Raw genomic sequence first — 16,036 nt, 5'->3', positions numbered from 1 at the left:
CAAGTTAGCTCTCCTACACAGGGAGCTATGGCACTACTTTTTCCTGTTTTGTTAGTCTGTAAAGCCTTTGATGTGGAAATGAAAGGAGGCAAGAGGGAGGAAGTGTTTAAAAGGAATAACAGAATTACATTAGGAAGAAAGTATATTCTGGATAGTTAGGAAGGCTGAACTGTGAACTGACTTAGAAGATGACAATACAGGCTTCTTTTGAGGGAAAATATCTAGTGCTTGCTATATAAGAGCATGGATACAGGGCAGCATTCAGGAAGTTAGCGTGAAACAACTAAAAGCATAAGACTACTACGCATATGTTAAAAGAGTATTAGATCTCTGAGTGGATGCTCCTTACGCAGAGTATTAATGCATTTCAATGTAGGCAGGCTGTCTTGACTGGCTGTTTTTCTCTCTCCTCCATCTGTGTGTGGGCAAGCTGTAACTTCATTGCTGAAGTTGAAAGCTGATTTCTGAAGAGGGAAAAGGGCAGCAATATTCCTGCGAAGTAGTAAAGAAGCCCAGTCCTTCACATGCCAGGAGGAGGATGCTATGCCACGCTGACACCAGGAGCGTTGGGTGCTCGTTTGGACAGGTGGCTGCTGCAAGCATGACTTCCCAGCAATTCTCTCTCGCTTGGTCCTTCATGAAGTCACTTTTTTTTTTTTTTTTTTTTTTTTTAGAAAAAAGTTCATCCATGACATTCATGACATTGACACCAATCCTAGTTTGTCTTTAGACTTGAATTGTTAGACTGTGACAATTCTCTAACGAACCAATGTGCTTTCTTTGTTCAAAAACACTGTTTATAGGTAGAATTCTTCTGAACTTTTGGCCAAAGATATATTTCTTAAGAAAGAAAATAAATCCACAGAGATTATGTGGGGGGGGGGGGAAATAAAAAAACATTGGTCAGTATTTTAAATTGCTTAACAGTGAGGTATTTGGGGCAGACAGCTGGGGACTTCATTTTTAACAGCTTGACTTTTGGCCTCAGTCTGTTGAAAATTTCCCGGTTATTGTTCATAGGCATGAACCTTTGTAAGCTGACTACGTTTTTAAAGCCAGTTGTATTTTTAGATCAATTAGGTCCTGTAGTGAAATTGATTGTTTTAACTGTTCTTTCTTCCCAGGTCTAAGGTGCGTGTGTAAGGATGCTGAGAATACATTTTCATTTTTGACATTAAAGTTTTATTGAAAATACTGTTAGGAAATCCTAAACTTGTTTCTTCAGTGTCACTTAACCTCCTGACTTTGAAATTTTTCAGTGAATGATGGGAGCTGACTGATGTGTGGAATATGTGGGTGCCACAGAATTATTGAATGAGATACTAGTAGTACGGTCTCAGTCCAGCATGTAAGGGGATGTTCTAGGACTTGGGAGATTTACCCTGCAGTCATACTCCGCAGACTTTCTGGATGAGATTAGGCAAATGATCCTGTGTCTGGTGCTTCAATTTTGTGTGTCTGTGGGTAGACACCTTAAACTATGGCTGTATGAGTCCTCAGGTACTGTGTGATTCTTTCAGTATGGATTGCTAGCATCAGGTTGGATGGAGGCTATAATACATTACAATAAATAAATAAATAAATAAAGTAAAAAATTGCAGGTGTATACCAGATGAGTTTTGTTTGTGTTAGGGAGTTAAGAAGGATCCTGTCTCATGGAAGATGAGCAAAATTTGCTGTATTTCCTAAATATTGATTCATCAGTAAGAAATTTTGAGTGAAAGGAAAATTTGAATTATACTTGGTAGACTAATTTATTTGGCAAAGTGATTTGACCTTAGTACAAACTGAGCTTTATAGCAATAGGAAGAAAATAGCACACATTTTACCACTAGTCGGGCTAGTGTTTCAGTTGTGATGACAGGGAGCTCGTCTTTTATTTTATTCTAAACTATGAATTTATTATGAACACATGTTGAAATAGCGGATAATGTTTCCTTTTACTGACTGACCTTCTCTATGTTTTGGTAGGGAGTATGGGTAGTATTTGTGGTGTATGCGTGTGAAAAGGAGTTCCATGCAGATTTCAAGATGTTTAAAATAAACCTAACATTCAGCACGGACTTTCTTCATGCCATTGAGCTCTGTGATGTCTTTCTTTTTAAAAAGACTAGTCTTATTTAGAAAACTTTCTATATATTGCCTGCATAGTAGGTATTTATTTACAGCTCCTCTGTCAAGAGCATGAACAGGATCAATCCAATACATTTTCTTACCTGCTTTAAACCCAGTAATTCTGTTTTAGCTTATCAAACTTCATTCTGGGGATAGTTATTTTTCAAAACAAAAGGTGTGGGAATTTGACCTCTGTAAGTGGCTATGTTTGTTCTGGAAAATGGAGGGAACCTGAGTAGGCTTCTAACAGCAGCAAGAAAGGTCCTAGGAACTATCAGGAATACAAATAGGAAATTAATGTTGAGCTATTGTAGCAATTAACTAGTTTAATGGTTTTTTTTTTTGGCATTGGAAAAATATCTACTTTCCGAAATGCATTACTTGGGGTATAACATCTGTGATGGAATTATCCAACGATTTGTTATCCATCTTTCTTTAATAACAGCAGTGAATATTCTTCTACAATAGCAAGTTTAGCACTGGAGGTCTTAATAGTCTAAAACACAGTAATCTGGCATGTTTCTGTTTAGGGTGATTAATAGCTGATCTGTAATCTGTTTTAGATTCCCCTAATGGTATGATTTGATGTGAACCAAGTAGGAGCACAAGATTACATTTTAACCCGGACCATGCAATCAGAAGTTTATGCTCTTTATGCTGGCAGCAGGAGGACAAATGATACTTGAGCAGGCATAAAGCCTGGTGCTGCAAAGTGAATCCATTGACCTTTTTGGAACATGTGTGGTTTGGCAAAGTTGGTTGACGTTGTATCAGTTCTTTCCTCCGAGTAGCCACACTGCTTTTGATCTGGTAGTAGGAGCTTTAAAGTTGGATTTACTGTTGCATCAAACCATGGCCTCAGGCACAAGTTCTGTGCTGCTTCACAACCAGCAGAATTATCAGGGGATCCCTAAGTTAAAAATAGGCTTTTCTAGCAGTAATTTCTAGACTTCAGTCTTAAGGGCATGATAGACTTTAAGGACATGACAGAAGCAAAGGTTTGTACAGTGAACTAGACTCCATGTATCTTCAGTTACATGGAGCCTCTATGGATTGTTAGAAGCAGTAAATAACCTTTTTCAGCAAACAGGTGTAACAGATAGTTCAGTGGCAGATAAAATAATACAGGTTATAGCTATATAAAGAACACAATAGACTGGAACTTTTTCTGTGTAAGAAATTGCACGTAACCTGGGAGCCTTAATAATAGTGAGTACCTTATCAAAAAGCAATCTCAACGGGAATTTCATATATTGCTGTAGACAACCCACATATGTCCTACCCTAGCAAAATGCTGTAATCCAAAAATTAGGGCTATATTTGAAGCTCTTGCTAATGAAACAGTACACTTTCTGTGCATACAGGGTGTACTGCTTAGATGCTGGAAGAACAGGTGCTAAGGCACTGGCACTGATATTACAGATGCTGAGAATATGTACTCCAGAAAGCCTTGTACACTAGGCATTGAAAAACAAAGAAAATGGAAATTGTTGTCTGTGCTTGTTAGTTTTCTAAGATACTTAAAAACAGTACTAGAAGCCACAAAAGTATGCCTTTTAATTAACGCTCATTTAATTTGTTGTGCACTATAAACAACACAAAGGAGAACCTCCAAAACTGGGAAAAGAGGATTAAGAAAGATGCTAATGGACAAATATTCTTCAAAATGTTGAAAATATCAAAGCAGGCAACTAATGTGAGCAACAACAAACATATTTTCATTTTCATGTTTAACATTAAAATATAACTACTGGTATGTGATTTGTGCTCTCTCCAGATTTCACAGAGTAATGCTATGAACTAAGCTTGCACTAGACAGAGATCATTGATTCCTTGTGAGATTTTTTTTTAATTTTTTTTTCTGAATTACCAGCAGCATGGCAGGTGTACGAATACAGTGCTAGACAACCCTTTCTCACTGCATGGAGTTTGAGGAAGGTTTTCACATGTACCAAGCCTGGAGGTTTGAGTTAGGAGCCGAGTGCCACATACAGTCAGGGAAAAGCAGATGTCACCAGAGGGAGATGGCAAACCTGTGAGTTAGGGGGTATCTGGATGCTCCTTGTAATTTTGAAGTGGATTTTTCAAGTACATAGTTGCAGAGCATATTCAAGTGTAGTAATTGTTCCTTTCCTTAGTACCTTCATGTGAATTAAGGAAAAAACAAAAAAGTTATCCTACTCTGTTTGTAAGTAAGCACTGCCTGCACTTATATTGCTGTATAATTTATAGTTAAACCACTGCAACAGACTCACTGTGGCTGAGCAGTCTGTGAAGAGCTTAAGAATTTTTACTTTTGCTGAGTCTTATAAGAGTTCGGTGAGGCTGCAGCAGGGGCTCCTTTTTCTTACATACATGTAGCTCTCACTCCATGCACCCAACTTAATTTGTTAGTGGCTGTCTACCTGGGGAGCCTGAGGAATCTGTAATGGTGGAACCTTTGAAAGGCAGACACAGAAATACGCAGTCATTCGGAATTTAGTCATCCAGGAGTCAGTCACTCCTCTGCCAGAGCTTTGTGATACATCAGGATTTGCACGTGCTGGGGGTCTCCCACTTCAGTCTGTGCTGTGGCGGCCATGCACCCCCAATGGTCATAGACCAGGATCTTTTGTTCCGTGGTACCAACCACGTTTCTCATAATTTCACTATCCGGAAGCTCCCTTCAGTTATGTCCTATTACAGACCCAGATGGTTTCTCATAATAAAGCATAATACGGAATCAACATCAAATCTAGGTAAATTACATTTTCCTTCTTGCTCTTTCCTTGTAATTATCACAGCCTCAGTGCTATAAAGGTACATTCTGTCACCAAATTTGGAGCACTGTGTTTTAGAAGAGCACTGTTGACAGTCAAAGCGCAGTTAGTGAGTACAGAAAGCAGCATGCTACTAGCATCATGCAGATTGGAAATTCTTGTCCTACTTTCTCATCCTGCAGCTGGTTCCGTGTGGGCAGCCTTAATGCATTTTGATTTAGTGAATTGTAATAAATACTGAATTCTGATTTCTGTAACCACCCTGTCAGGAGTCTAACAGAATCCTTACTGGTGTAAATGCTGCTGCATCTGTCTGGATGCTCATAGCGCTGTGCTGGAAAAGCCATTCTTCGTCTTCATGAAACCTGAGAGTCAGGGTTCAGTAGTGTTAGGTTTAAAGGACCTGGTGTGACCCCATAGGCCCCTAGAGTTTAACCTCACGTCTTCTCAAATTCACCTTCTGAAGTCATACTTGTAAATTAAATCTGTTCAGCTGACTAGCTTGGATGGGGTGCTGTTATAAATCCTTTGTCTTATCTTGATCAGTTATAGATCCCTCAGTGAAGCACATAATGAATATTTGCTTAGGAAGCAGATGTAGCTGGTTAACTTTATTCTGTCAATTTGTCTATTTTATTTAACAAAATAATAATAAATCAATGCAGCTTCTATGTATTAAGTAGAAAGTCCTTAATTTTGTAAAGAATATTTTGTCATTTAATTTGCTGTGTTATTTTGTTTGATAATTTTTTAGCCTGGATTTAAAGAAAGAAATTGAGTGCTTCTTTTGCTGAGAATATACTGATGGTCCCTTTATGGAATTTGTGATGTTCTGTAGCTAATTTAGGAGGACAGCAGGCTGGTAGCAGTCAACTGAACATGTGCTGTGTAGCCAAAACACTTAAGTCATCATCAGATCTGTTGCTCCATTAGGATTTCATATTTTAAAGGGCAGACTGGAAGAAGATGCTTTGTCAATATTGATTCATCTGGGGGAGTCAGAAGGAACTGGGTCTTCCAGTGATGAAGAAACAGGAAAGGAAAATGTCGTATTCCCCATCACAGTGCTCTGCCCTGTGTGGCAGTGAGAGAGACTTCTAGGCTGTCACTCACCTCAAGCGTAAAGATTTAAGGTGAGATACTTGAAGCCTACACTTGCAATAGGAGAATGAGTGTCTGAAATAGCAGGAGAATTTCCAGGAATAAAGAGCTCAAATACAGCTGCTAGAAGCACTTCTTGTGCCAGCCTCTTCAGTGCCCCCAGAAGGAAGAGAGTACTTTTTTCTGGATGTGAAGCATCAGTGAAGCAACAGCGTGATGCTTCCTCATTCCCAGCTTTCAGCCCAGGGCTTTACCTGCCATCCACGGGAAAGGACGACTTGGGCTTGCACCAAGGAGTGGCGGTTCTGTCCGTGTGGCTTTCAGCAGCACCTGAGCAATGCTCTGCAGTGGCAGAGAGTCAAGGCGCTGGTCCCAGTGGGGCTGCAGTGCTGGGGGTGTGAGGGGGCATTGCTGGAACCCGGGCTGTCCATCTGCTCTGCTCTGTGCTTGTCCATGTCGGAGTAACCCCACGCTCCTGTCCTGGGGAAAGTCGCTGCGGAGGCTGAGGCAGCCCCGAATGGCTCTGCTCTGTTTTGCTGAGCCTTAAAGAGGTTCTGAGAGAAACAAGTGCTGTTGTGTTTGCTTCCAAAAGAGATTATCTTGGTATGTATACAAAACACAAAGTAGTCTGTGGCTGTCTGAATGTGGTCCGGAGTGGAAATGCACAAGTAGTAGAAGCCAAGTGTGGTGTCTCATCTCTGCTCTTTAATCTCGTCTCCACATGCCAGTAATACTGTAATTGCTGGGGGTTCTTAATGAAGCAGGTTTATCTTTAATACTACTGGAAGTGAGACACCACTTCAGCAGTTAAATAGAAATTTCACAAACCTCAATCAGGTGTAATGAAATTGTTCGATTTAACAATTTTCTCCTTTATCTGAGTGTGTTTATTGTTACTGCTTGTATTACTTTTGACATTGCAGCAATCTTTTCTCAGTAGCAAGTTGAACACAGCGTTTTCTTCCTCTTACAAGGAGAAGAATCCCACTTCTCACATTATAGCCTGATCCTTTTATGTATTACTAGTCACACACAGAAGAGGACAGCAGATAGTAACAGGCAGAGAGTTATTGCACTTAGCTTCTGGCTATTAACTGATAGATGCCCTTGTTCTGACTGGGTGAGTGATTACCAGATAGTTTGGCACCGGCCTGGATGCTATAGCTGCACTTAATTGTGACTGATTCATTGGGCTGAAATATGTCACTAATTTAATTCAGCTATTTCATTAATCTGATTGAACTGCATCCAGCCGTTAGAGGTGTATGAAAGAAAGGTATGTGACACACAAGGCAAGAACAGTAACCTCTGTATTAAACTATAAAACAGTCATTAGGACATCTAATGCTGAAATTGAATTGCTCCATAGAAACTTGGTTTCCAAGCATAATACTAATTAGCTATAAGCTTGATGAATGTCAAGAATTAATTAAAACATTTCAGTAGCCTATGTGGGTTTTAAATATTGTCATTATTGCCCCAATATTTTCAGTTCATACACTAATTGCTTTTTAGAGAGCATACATGGAATTACCTTCTGGAGTGACTGAGGGTACAAATGGTTCGTTATGTCATTGAAGGTGCACCTCCTTGCCTCTGGTTTTCCCTTCTTTCCTAAACTCTATCTACAGTTTTTGTTCCACTTTTGTGCATGAATTGCACATAGAAAGATAAGATCTGTGGTTTTAGACCCAAGCTTTATTTTGAAAGTACACTTTTAGTCTTTCTTTCTTAGCTGTACTCTGGAGGCCAGCACATTGTTGTTACCTACTTTAATTTTGGCAACAGGAAAATAGCTATGGTTCCATCAAATTATTTTTTTGTTTTTAATTAAATAGGATGTCGGCCAAAATCCATGATTATTTTTACCCTATTAATAAAAGGCCTGCAACAGTTTAGACATTTAGTACATGAAGCAGACACAAGAAAAAAAAAAAAAAAAACATTATGGGAAATTATGAATTGAAAGGCAATTCCTAATCAAAATCAGCTTTTGGTTATTTCTTGAATATGATCTTAATGAAAAAGTAGCCAAATTTTTGTTGGGGGAATAGTAGATGCGTAGTGCAGACTGCTCATATTCCTTTTCTCTGATGAATGTCTCCACATGTTTGGCTACGTAGTAAGGATGAGCATCCAACACGCCATGTTGTAGACTGCAGCCAGACAAATGCACGAGACGACATGACACAGGAAGAGCCTTAACACTGAGAAAGCTCCTCTGTGTGTTGAGCAGCACCAGAAACACAGACTCCCTGCCTGCAGCTTAGTACCCTGCTTCATGCACAATCACATGTGACAGTCCTCAGCGCCTGTTCCCTGGACCACAGAGGGAGAGAGGGAGAAAGACAAGGACACTTCTCCATGTGTCTGCAATGTGTAGGTAGTGCCTGGGAGGCTGTAAGGCAGGGAGAATTGAAAGGATCTTCTACGCTGCCTGCCGGGTTATTGACTTGTGTGTTTGGGTGTGATGGACCCACAGTGCCTCCGTGAGCTCAGCCGTGTTATTGTCTGCAGCAGTCAGCTTGGTTCTCAGCAGTTTGGATTCAAGGCCTTTTTCTTGTGGGAGCTTAGTTTAGTTTTTACACTGAGACTTGCTTACAGAAATGAGATTTTGCTTTGATTTTTTTTGGCTGCTGTGTTATAATAGCATGAAGTACAGTCTCCCCCTTTCAAAGTTTTAATTACAGAACAACCCTTTCACTAGTGAGAAATGTGTTCAGTATGGTACTTAAAATAAACTATTTTTGGCTAGTTGCCTAAATGCTGATAGCCCAGAGGCATAATACACATATCTCCTGAAGAAAACTTTTGGATTGACAGTGTCATAAGAAGCTCAATTCCAGCATACTTAAACCTGCCTCTCCCATCCATAGTTGGAAAGGGTATTGCATTTCACTCTGTAGCATGTGAAAAAAGTGGAAATAAATGTGTATCAATATATATGTAGGTTACATTTTGTATGAAATTGTGATTAATTCGATACCTGGAGAAGACGAGTGTGGTTGAGATACACAACTTCTTTCATGTAGGGATATCATGTCATTGGAAAAATACCATGTAAAAGCTCAGAGCATACTACGTGCTTGGGGAAACAGATGTGGGGGAGTGTTTTGGACTGACAGTCCAGCTGCTCTTGGATTCTTCATTCTATGTCCAGAGGCATGAGAGCCCAGGGACAGCGGAGTGCCCAGATACTGCCTGTTTAAAACACTGAGCCCCCTGAAATCAGTTGAAAATCAGGCAGATGTTGAAGATATGCCAGTGGGTAGCATTAAACAAAACAAAATGAATACAGAAGGAAATCCATAAAATACCTGTCTCAGAGGTAGATCTGACGCTCTTTTTTTTTTTTTTTTTTTTTTTTTTTATCCTCTCTCTCTCCTTTCCTCTTCTTTTGCGCAGTGCCGGCCCTAAAGGAGATAACATTTATGAATGGAGATCAACTATACTTGGACCTCCGGGTTCTGTATATGAAGGGGGCGTTTTTTTCCTGGATATCACATTTTCATCTGACTATCCGTTCAAGCCACCAAAGGTAAGGGTAAGGTTTTCATTGTGTTTGTTGTTTTTTTAACATATGAGAAGAATTTAACTTGTAGTAGGTTACTCAGCACCTTCTGAAAATCAAAATTTTTATGGGCACTTGAAAACAAAAGAATTCAAAATCTTGGCTTGCAATTTCAGCAAATCACGTGTCTAATTTATTTCCTGAATTCCACAATGAATACTGATTTCGAAGCATTACCCAGTAATAAATGACATGATAATTCTGATCAAGAGTAAAGATACAAGAAACTAATTTTAATAGAAGACAGCACAAGACCTTCTTATGCTTCCTTCATCTCATTCCAGCTACTAAAGTATATGTAAAAGAAACATTTTCCTACTGTAAACTAGATTCTATTTTATATACTTATGCATTAGTGTTAGCAAAATAACAGAAAGATAAAAAGAAATAACATTAGACAGCTAAAGTATTATATTGTGACATAGAATTGGGTAAATTATTGTGATGACTTCCATTATATTATAGACTGTCAAAATATTTATACTTGTTATATCACCAGCCATGTTTGATAGTATTTTTCAGCAAAAGTTCTTTTTATAAAATGAAAACAATATTAACTTTAATTAAAGTTTAATTTCCTTGCTTAGAATTAGTATGGTTGTTTAAGAAACCAGAATTTACTAACAGGTGTCAAAGAAGTTAAATGTTGTTCCCTTTTCCCCTCCCTTAATGCCAAATTACAAATCTTGACCAGGGCACCAGAAAGGACGCTGCTGACATTCACAAACAGTAAATGAGTTCTGTCACACAACATTTCTACAGCTTGTGGCTCTTGTGTCTGTAACATTGTTATTGTAAATGCAGTATCTTTTTCCATTCCCCAAAGGATTACAGTATAAAGAATAATACACCCTCTTATGTATTTCACACTTGCCTGAAACTTAAAAAAATCAGTGTTCTTTAATAATGTTATAATGAAATGATGCAGAGATTTAGACAAATTCCTCTTTTTTTTTTTTTTTTTTAAGAGTTAGGTTATTTTTGAATATTCAGTAGTTTCAGAAACTATCATGGATTTTTCCCCCTTTCATAAGTGTGAAAAAAAAAAAAAATTCTTCATCTTGTGCTGTATATAATTAAGGCACTTAAATGTTTCAAACTTTTTACTTGTGCAGAATAATACATATTTTACCGATATTAGTCTGAAATAATATAAAAATGAGGATGGTGTCGGTTAGAGAGGTAGCATTGTTTTAGATGTGTATTATATCCTGTGTAATGAAAAGGTACGGCAAAGATTTCATTGCTAATTTGGACATGAATATTACAGCATTCCAATTTTAAATGTCATGGTCTATATTTGGGCTTTTGAAAGAAAGTAAAAGATAAGCTAATACTGCATATGCAGTCAAGTTCTAACTACTTCTTCACCTTCAATAACTTCAGTAAAGTTTTGTTTGTGATCAGACAGTTCTTGACATGTGATGTGTGCATGAACCTAGCATCCAGTACTACAAAGTAGGTCCTAATTTTTGTGGGTACCTGACAAAGGGCTTGTGTGAGAGCAGTCTGTGCACTGAAGATCTTGGTAGGTTTCTTAAAAATAGCCATGACTGCAATAAACAAAGTCTAATCTCAATAAAAAATATTTTTCTGTTACAGAATGTTGCTTTAGAAAATGAGCGTAGAGGAGCTGCTTCCCCAGAAGCTCTGCAGCTCGGGGAGGGCCCCTCAGGGACTAGGGGCAGCATTCCTAGGCAACACTGAATGACTTTTTCTGTCTCCTGTGCTGCAATTCTAGGTTACTTTCCGTACCAGAATTTATCACTGCAACATCAACAGTCAGGGAGTCATCTGTCTGGATATCCTGAAGGACAACTGGAGCCCTGCTTTGACTATTTCAAAGGTCCTGCTGTCTATTTGTTCTCTTTTGACAGACTGCAACCCGGGTAAGGAGCTGATAGTTCTAGGCATCCACTCCTAGTCATTTGAATTATTTGCCATGGAATATATTTTGTATATTTGCTTATTTAGATTGAATCAAAGTTATTATTTTTAAAATCAGGGCTGAAACACTTCTGCTTGGATGCAGTCCCACATTTAATGGTGCTTCTTAGTCCTGTGATCCAACAGAAAGTAAATAGCATTAAGCCCATTTATTTCAAATGTGTGGTGGAGAAAATAAGTCAGTGTCTTTGAAGGTCTATATACTAAAGGCTGTAGCAAATGAGTGGTAGATCCAAGAGTAAAGCGAAGTCCTCTGAATTACAAACTCATAAATCATTCAGGTTGGAAGGGAACTACAGGAAGTCCCTTTGTCTTACGACAGCAATTGAGATGTTTAATCTTGCCAAAGTGCAGGTGACAAGGTTTGGGGAGATACTACCTTTTTCAGAGAGAGTTCCTTATTACTGTTGGGAGGAGAGGAACTCCACTGGCATCTGTAAAATTCTCAGGAACATCTGTATGACCAGTGCCACTGTGCTATGAATGCTAATTGCTTTCAGTCAGCACAGGAACTGAGAGGTAGTGCCAAGATGACAGGTCATTCGCAGGAGGCTGGTAACGAGCAGGGAGAATTAGGTTAGCCTCTTTGATACAGAAGTCTGATGACTCTTGACACAGTACAACTGGATCCCCTCAGTGTGTCTCCTGCGGTCTTGACACCAAAAGGTACTCCAGCCTTCTCGCAGCCCTGTGAAGGGAGGATGCCAGCCTGCACGTGCTGAGTGCCCCATGCACCCAGCTGCCCTTCCAAAGGAAGCAGGGTGCCTGGCTGGGAAGAGCCGTTGTGGTACAACTCATTCTGTCCATGACGGGGACAATGCTAAGACAGACTTGAGATGCTGCCCCTTACAGGACATTTTTCCTGCAGGCAGAAGGTGGCTGGTGGGTGTATCCTGAAGTTAGGTGCATGGAGCTTTTCAGCTGCAGAGAGTAGGCTCTGCTTACAAGGATCTTGATTTCTTTGAAGTTAAGGAGCTGTTTTTTTCTGTGTCTCACCAGGAAATTGTTGCACTTGTCTGTTGTTTCGCCACCACCAGCTGGCAGCAAGTCTGTCTGTCCAGGAGATGTTTACCCTCCTTTAGCAGATTAAATCTTTTTAAAAATGGAAGACTTTTTGGGAAGGTTTTTATTTTCAAGACATTAGTTGCTTAAAAACATTGACAAATCGCACCTGACGAAATGGTATCTGAATTGCTGGTGATCTTACAAAACTTCACACCAAGCCTTTTGTCAGGTTTTGGCTGAAAAGAATAGCTGTATCATTTGAACACAGGTGTCTGCCTGTCATCTGACACACTAACACACAGATAACTGAAACTGATTAAAGCATTTTTCTGTTCACTGTGCTTTGTGTGCTTTCTCCTGGAAATGTATGCTAGGAGCCCCACTACATGTCACAGCATTTTCTGGCCTAACAAAGACTGTATTTTGGAATAGATTCTGTATTTTAAATCATGGTGGATTTGGTTAGTTGGTTGGTTTTGTGTTTGCTTTTTTTTTTTTTGGTTGGTTTTGTTATTGGGATTTTTTTATTTTTTATTGTGAAATACTTTCTAATTCATTTTCTCCTGCCCTTTACAGCTGATCCTTTGGTTGGAAGCATAGCTACTCAGTATCTGACCAACAGAGCAGAACATGACAGGATAGCCAGACAGTGGACCAAGAGATATGCAACATAAACGACAAACTACTTGTGCAGTGTGAAGGTGCAGAAGGCAACTTTACAGTGTGCAACAAATCTTTATAGCCTTTACAATACGGACTTCTGTGTATATGTTATACTGATTCTACTCTGCTTTTATCCTTTTGAAGACTGGGATACTGCCCCCCAAAAAGGTAAATGCTATCAAGAGTAGAAATTTGTAGCTGTAGATTAGTTATGTTTAAAATGCCTACTTGCAAGTCTTGCTTCTTTGGGATATCAAAATGTATTTTGTGATGTACTAAGGATACTGTTCCTGAAGTCAACCAAATATTATAGTGCATTTTAGCCTAATTCATTATCTGTATGAAGTTATTAAAGGTAGCTGTAGATTACTAGGAATTATGTCATTTGTATTAAACCCAGATCTATTTCCAATATGTGGTACATGCTGTTGTGAAAACTGTTTTAACTTTTACCTTTGTCAGTTTGTAATGAAAGGATTTCCTTTTTCCCTTTGTAGCTCAGAGAGCACCCAGTGTATCATCTCAAACACAATAAACATGTTCCCCAAGGAGTAGTTTCTTTGTTTTCCTATTTTAAATTAATATTTGAAGAAATTTAATTATAGTAACAAGGCAGGGCCAATGTATCACAGATCCCTGTGGATAATCTTTAAATTAATATACATAAGCAAAGGCTTGCTATTAAATGTTTAATGCACCTGTGGATTGTTTAAGTTTTCCCTGTTTGTTTTTGTTTTGTTTTGTTTTTACAGAACAAATGTCATTTATACAATTTCCTTAAATTTAATACTGCTCAGCTGTTTCTCAAGTTGGAATGAGAGCATTGCATATGCTTCCTCCAAAAGCTAATGTAGCTGGTTGCTTCAGGGCCAGACCTGTTCCTGTAACAAACCAAGTCTTGCTACAAACTCTTTTTGCAGGACCAGGGCCAAGTTACACACAGTCTGGTGCTTTTATGTCAAAGTAAAGCAAGTCGGACTTGCTCTGGAGAACTACAGTTGTCCATTGAAAATGGTCTTCCAAAGCACGATTAAACACTATCTTGTCTATCCAGAAAAGAAAGGAGTAGAATTAAATTTGATTAGATAGTTATAACAGAAAAACAGTTGTGGGGGATATTAACTTTTCTTAGTGAAAATGAAATATGTAAAACTTTTAGACTACTTTTCCCTCTCCCCTCTTTACTTTCTGGCTTGCAAATTTTGTAACATCTGTAAGTAACAAAGATACAGCTTTATAGTACATACAGTAGAGTCACTACTAGTTTTATAATTTAAGCTTTTGTAGGTTACCAGTCACCCTATCGAAAAAGAGATTTGATCCCTTTAAATGATTTTTAAAAATACAATTAATTTTAAACTTCACTGCCTCCCTTACTATCTGGTGTTTTTGGAGATAATGTAGCACTTCCATCAATAAGATGCTCTGCTCACTTAATATATGAAAAATGAATGTTAAGTTTAAATATTAAAGCAATAGAAAAAATGATAAAGATTAGATCTAAGTTAGTCATCACTATATAGATCCCTGTTTTTTGTATCACATAACCTTTGACCATGAATTGCCCACCCTACTTTAAATATTTCTACAGATTCCTGAAGGTGGCTTGAAGAACTGCGTATCCCAAATATCTCAACCTAGAAGCCAGTCTCTCTTGATAGCTACAAGATAGCTTTAGAGTTCAGGTTTTAAAGTGCAAAAGGGAATGAGAAACAGGGGATCTGGCAGGTGAATATGCCTAAGTCAGGTAACAGACTAATGCCAGGAGATGAAGTGCTGGAAATCACTGCTGACGGTGACCAGAGTTTCTCATTTTGTCATTGAACATGTGAGAAATAGCACAGATTGGCAAAGAAACAAGGGGCTATTACATCCGTGTTGGATATCTACAGTCTGCTCACTGCTGTCCACTAGTGCACTGGTGTGTTATGCAGTGCTCGTACACCACTCCAGTGACTTCCCAGTGAGGAGCAAACTATGTATTTCACATGTTAACTATGTTGCCTACAGAATTTACAGATATTTATATCATAAAATATTATGGTATAAAAATACAGGTTTTATTTTAATTTTAATGTATTTTGTTTTTGTATTGTACTGACAACTTCAAAGACCTAGGTGTACAAGTGGGATGCCTTGTTAGCGTTGCCCCATCTTGCCTTCCTTGCAATTGGATCCTTTACACTGAATTCCCATCCTTTTCTTTTTTCTTTTTTTTTGTTGGTTTGTCATGATTCTGTTCTTTTTTTAATGTAGTTTTTTTTTTGTGTGTAAATTTTATATTTACTGAAGTAAAGGTTGTTTTTGTGTAAACATTTAAACTTTTAAAAAAAAAAAGAAAAGAAGCTAATTTTGTTTCTCAAGTTCTCTCTGCTAAACCATGCAGTAGAAAGAAATTTGTATTGTTAAATAAATCAATTAGTTGTTAAATGCGAACGTGTGTCTGTTTTCATGGGGAAGAGAGAAATTGCTGCCTGAAATATATCCAAAATGCCAGTTGCAAAGAGCATCTGGTATTTTCAAACCGTTTCCTTTCCTGGCTGTGCCAGGGTAAATGCCGGACACTACCCTGTCACAGTGCTGATCCTGTTTTACAGTTCAAGTTTTCAGGTCCATCTTCTATCACCCATCACCAGGCTATGTATTCAGGAGAATGCAAATTTAAATGATACATTTCAATAACCACACTCCCCCTCTTGCCCTACACTTTGCATGGCCTTTGGAGACACTTGCACTTGCTGATCTGCATTTGAGGCCCGTAGTTGGGGAGGGAAAGGAGTCACTCAGGGCCAGAAAGCTTCAAGTAGCCAAGTAGCTTCCCCAGCTTTGCAAGGGGAGCAGGAACTGAGTCAGCTGTGGGCTGTGCTCTGCACCC

At 38.7% G+C, this 16,036-nt stretch overlaps 1 protein-coding gene across 1 annotated transcript in view; it reads left to right on the top strand.

The window, feature by feature from the left end:
- UBE2E3 (ubiquitin conjugating enzyme E2 E3) overlaps positions 1 to 15,585 on the top strand; it is a 60,921-nt gene extending 45,336 nt beyond the window's left edge. Inside the window, exons 4-6 of the mRNA XM_084288994.1 lie at positions 9,381 to 9,513; positions 11,288 to 11,435; positions 13,075 to 15,585. Coding sequence (XP_084145120.1) covers positions 9,381 to 9,513; positions 11,288 to 11,435; positions 13,075 to 13,172 — 379 coding nt within the window. The 3' untranslated portion in view covers positions 13,173 to 15,585. The remainder of the gene's footprint in view (positions 1 to 9,380; positions 9,514 to 11,287; positions 11,436 to 13,074) is intronic.
- Positions 15,586 to 16,036: the final 451 nt, after the last annotated feature.

The sequence above is a fragment of the Netta rufina genome (assembly GCF_964035555.1).
Source record: "Netta rufina genome assembly, chromosome: 6".
In the NCBI taxonomy this organism is placed as follows: domain Eukaryota; kingdom Metazoa; phylum Chordata; class Aves; order Anseriformes; family Anatidae; genus Netta; species Netta rufina.
This window is presented reverse-complemented; position numbering and strand designations above follow the sequence as displayed.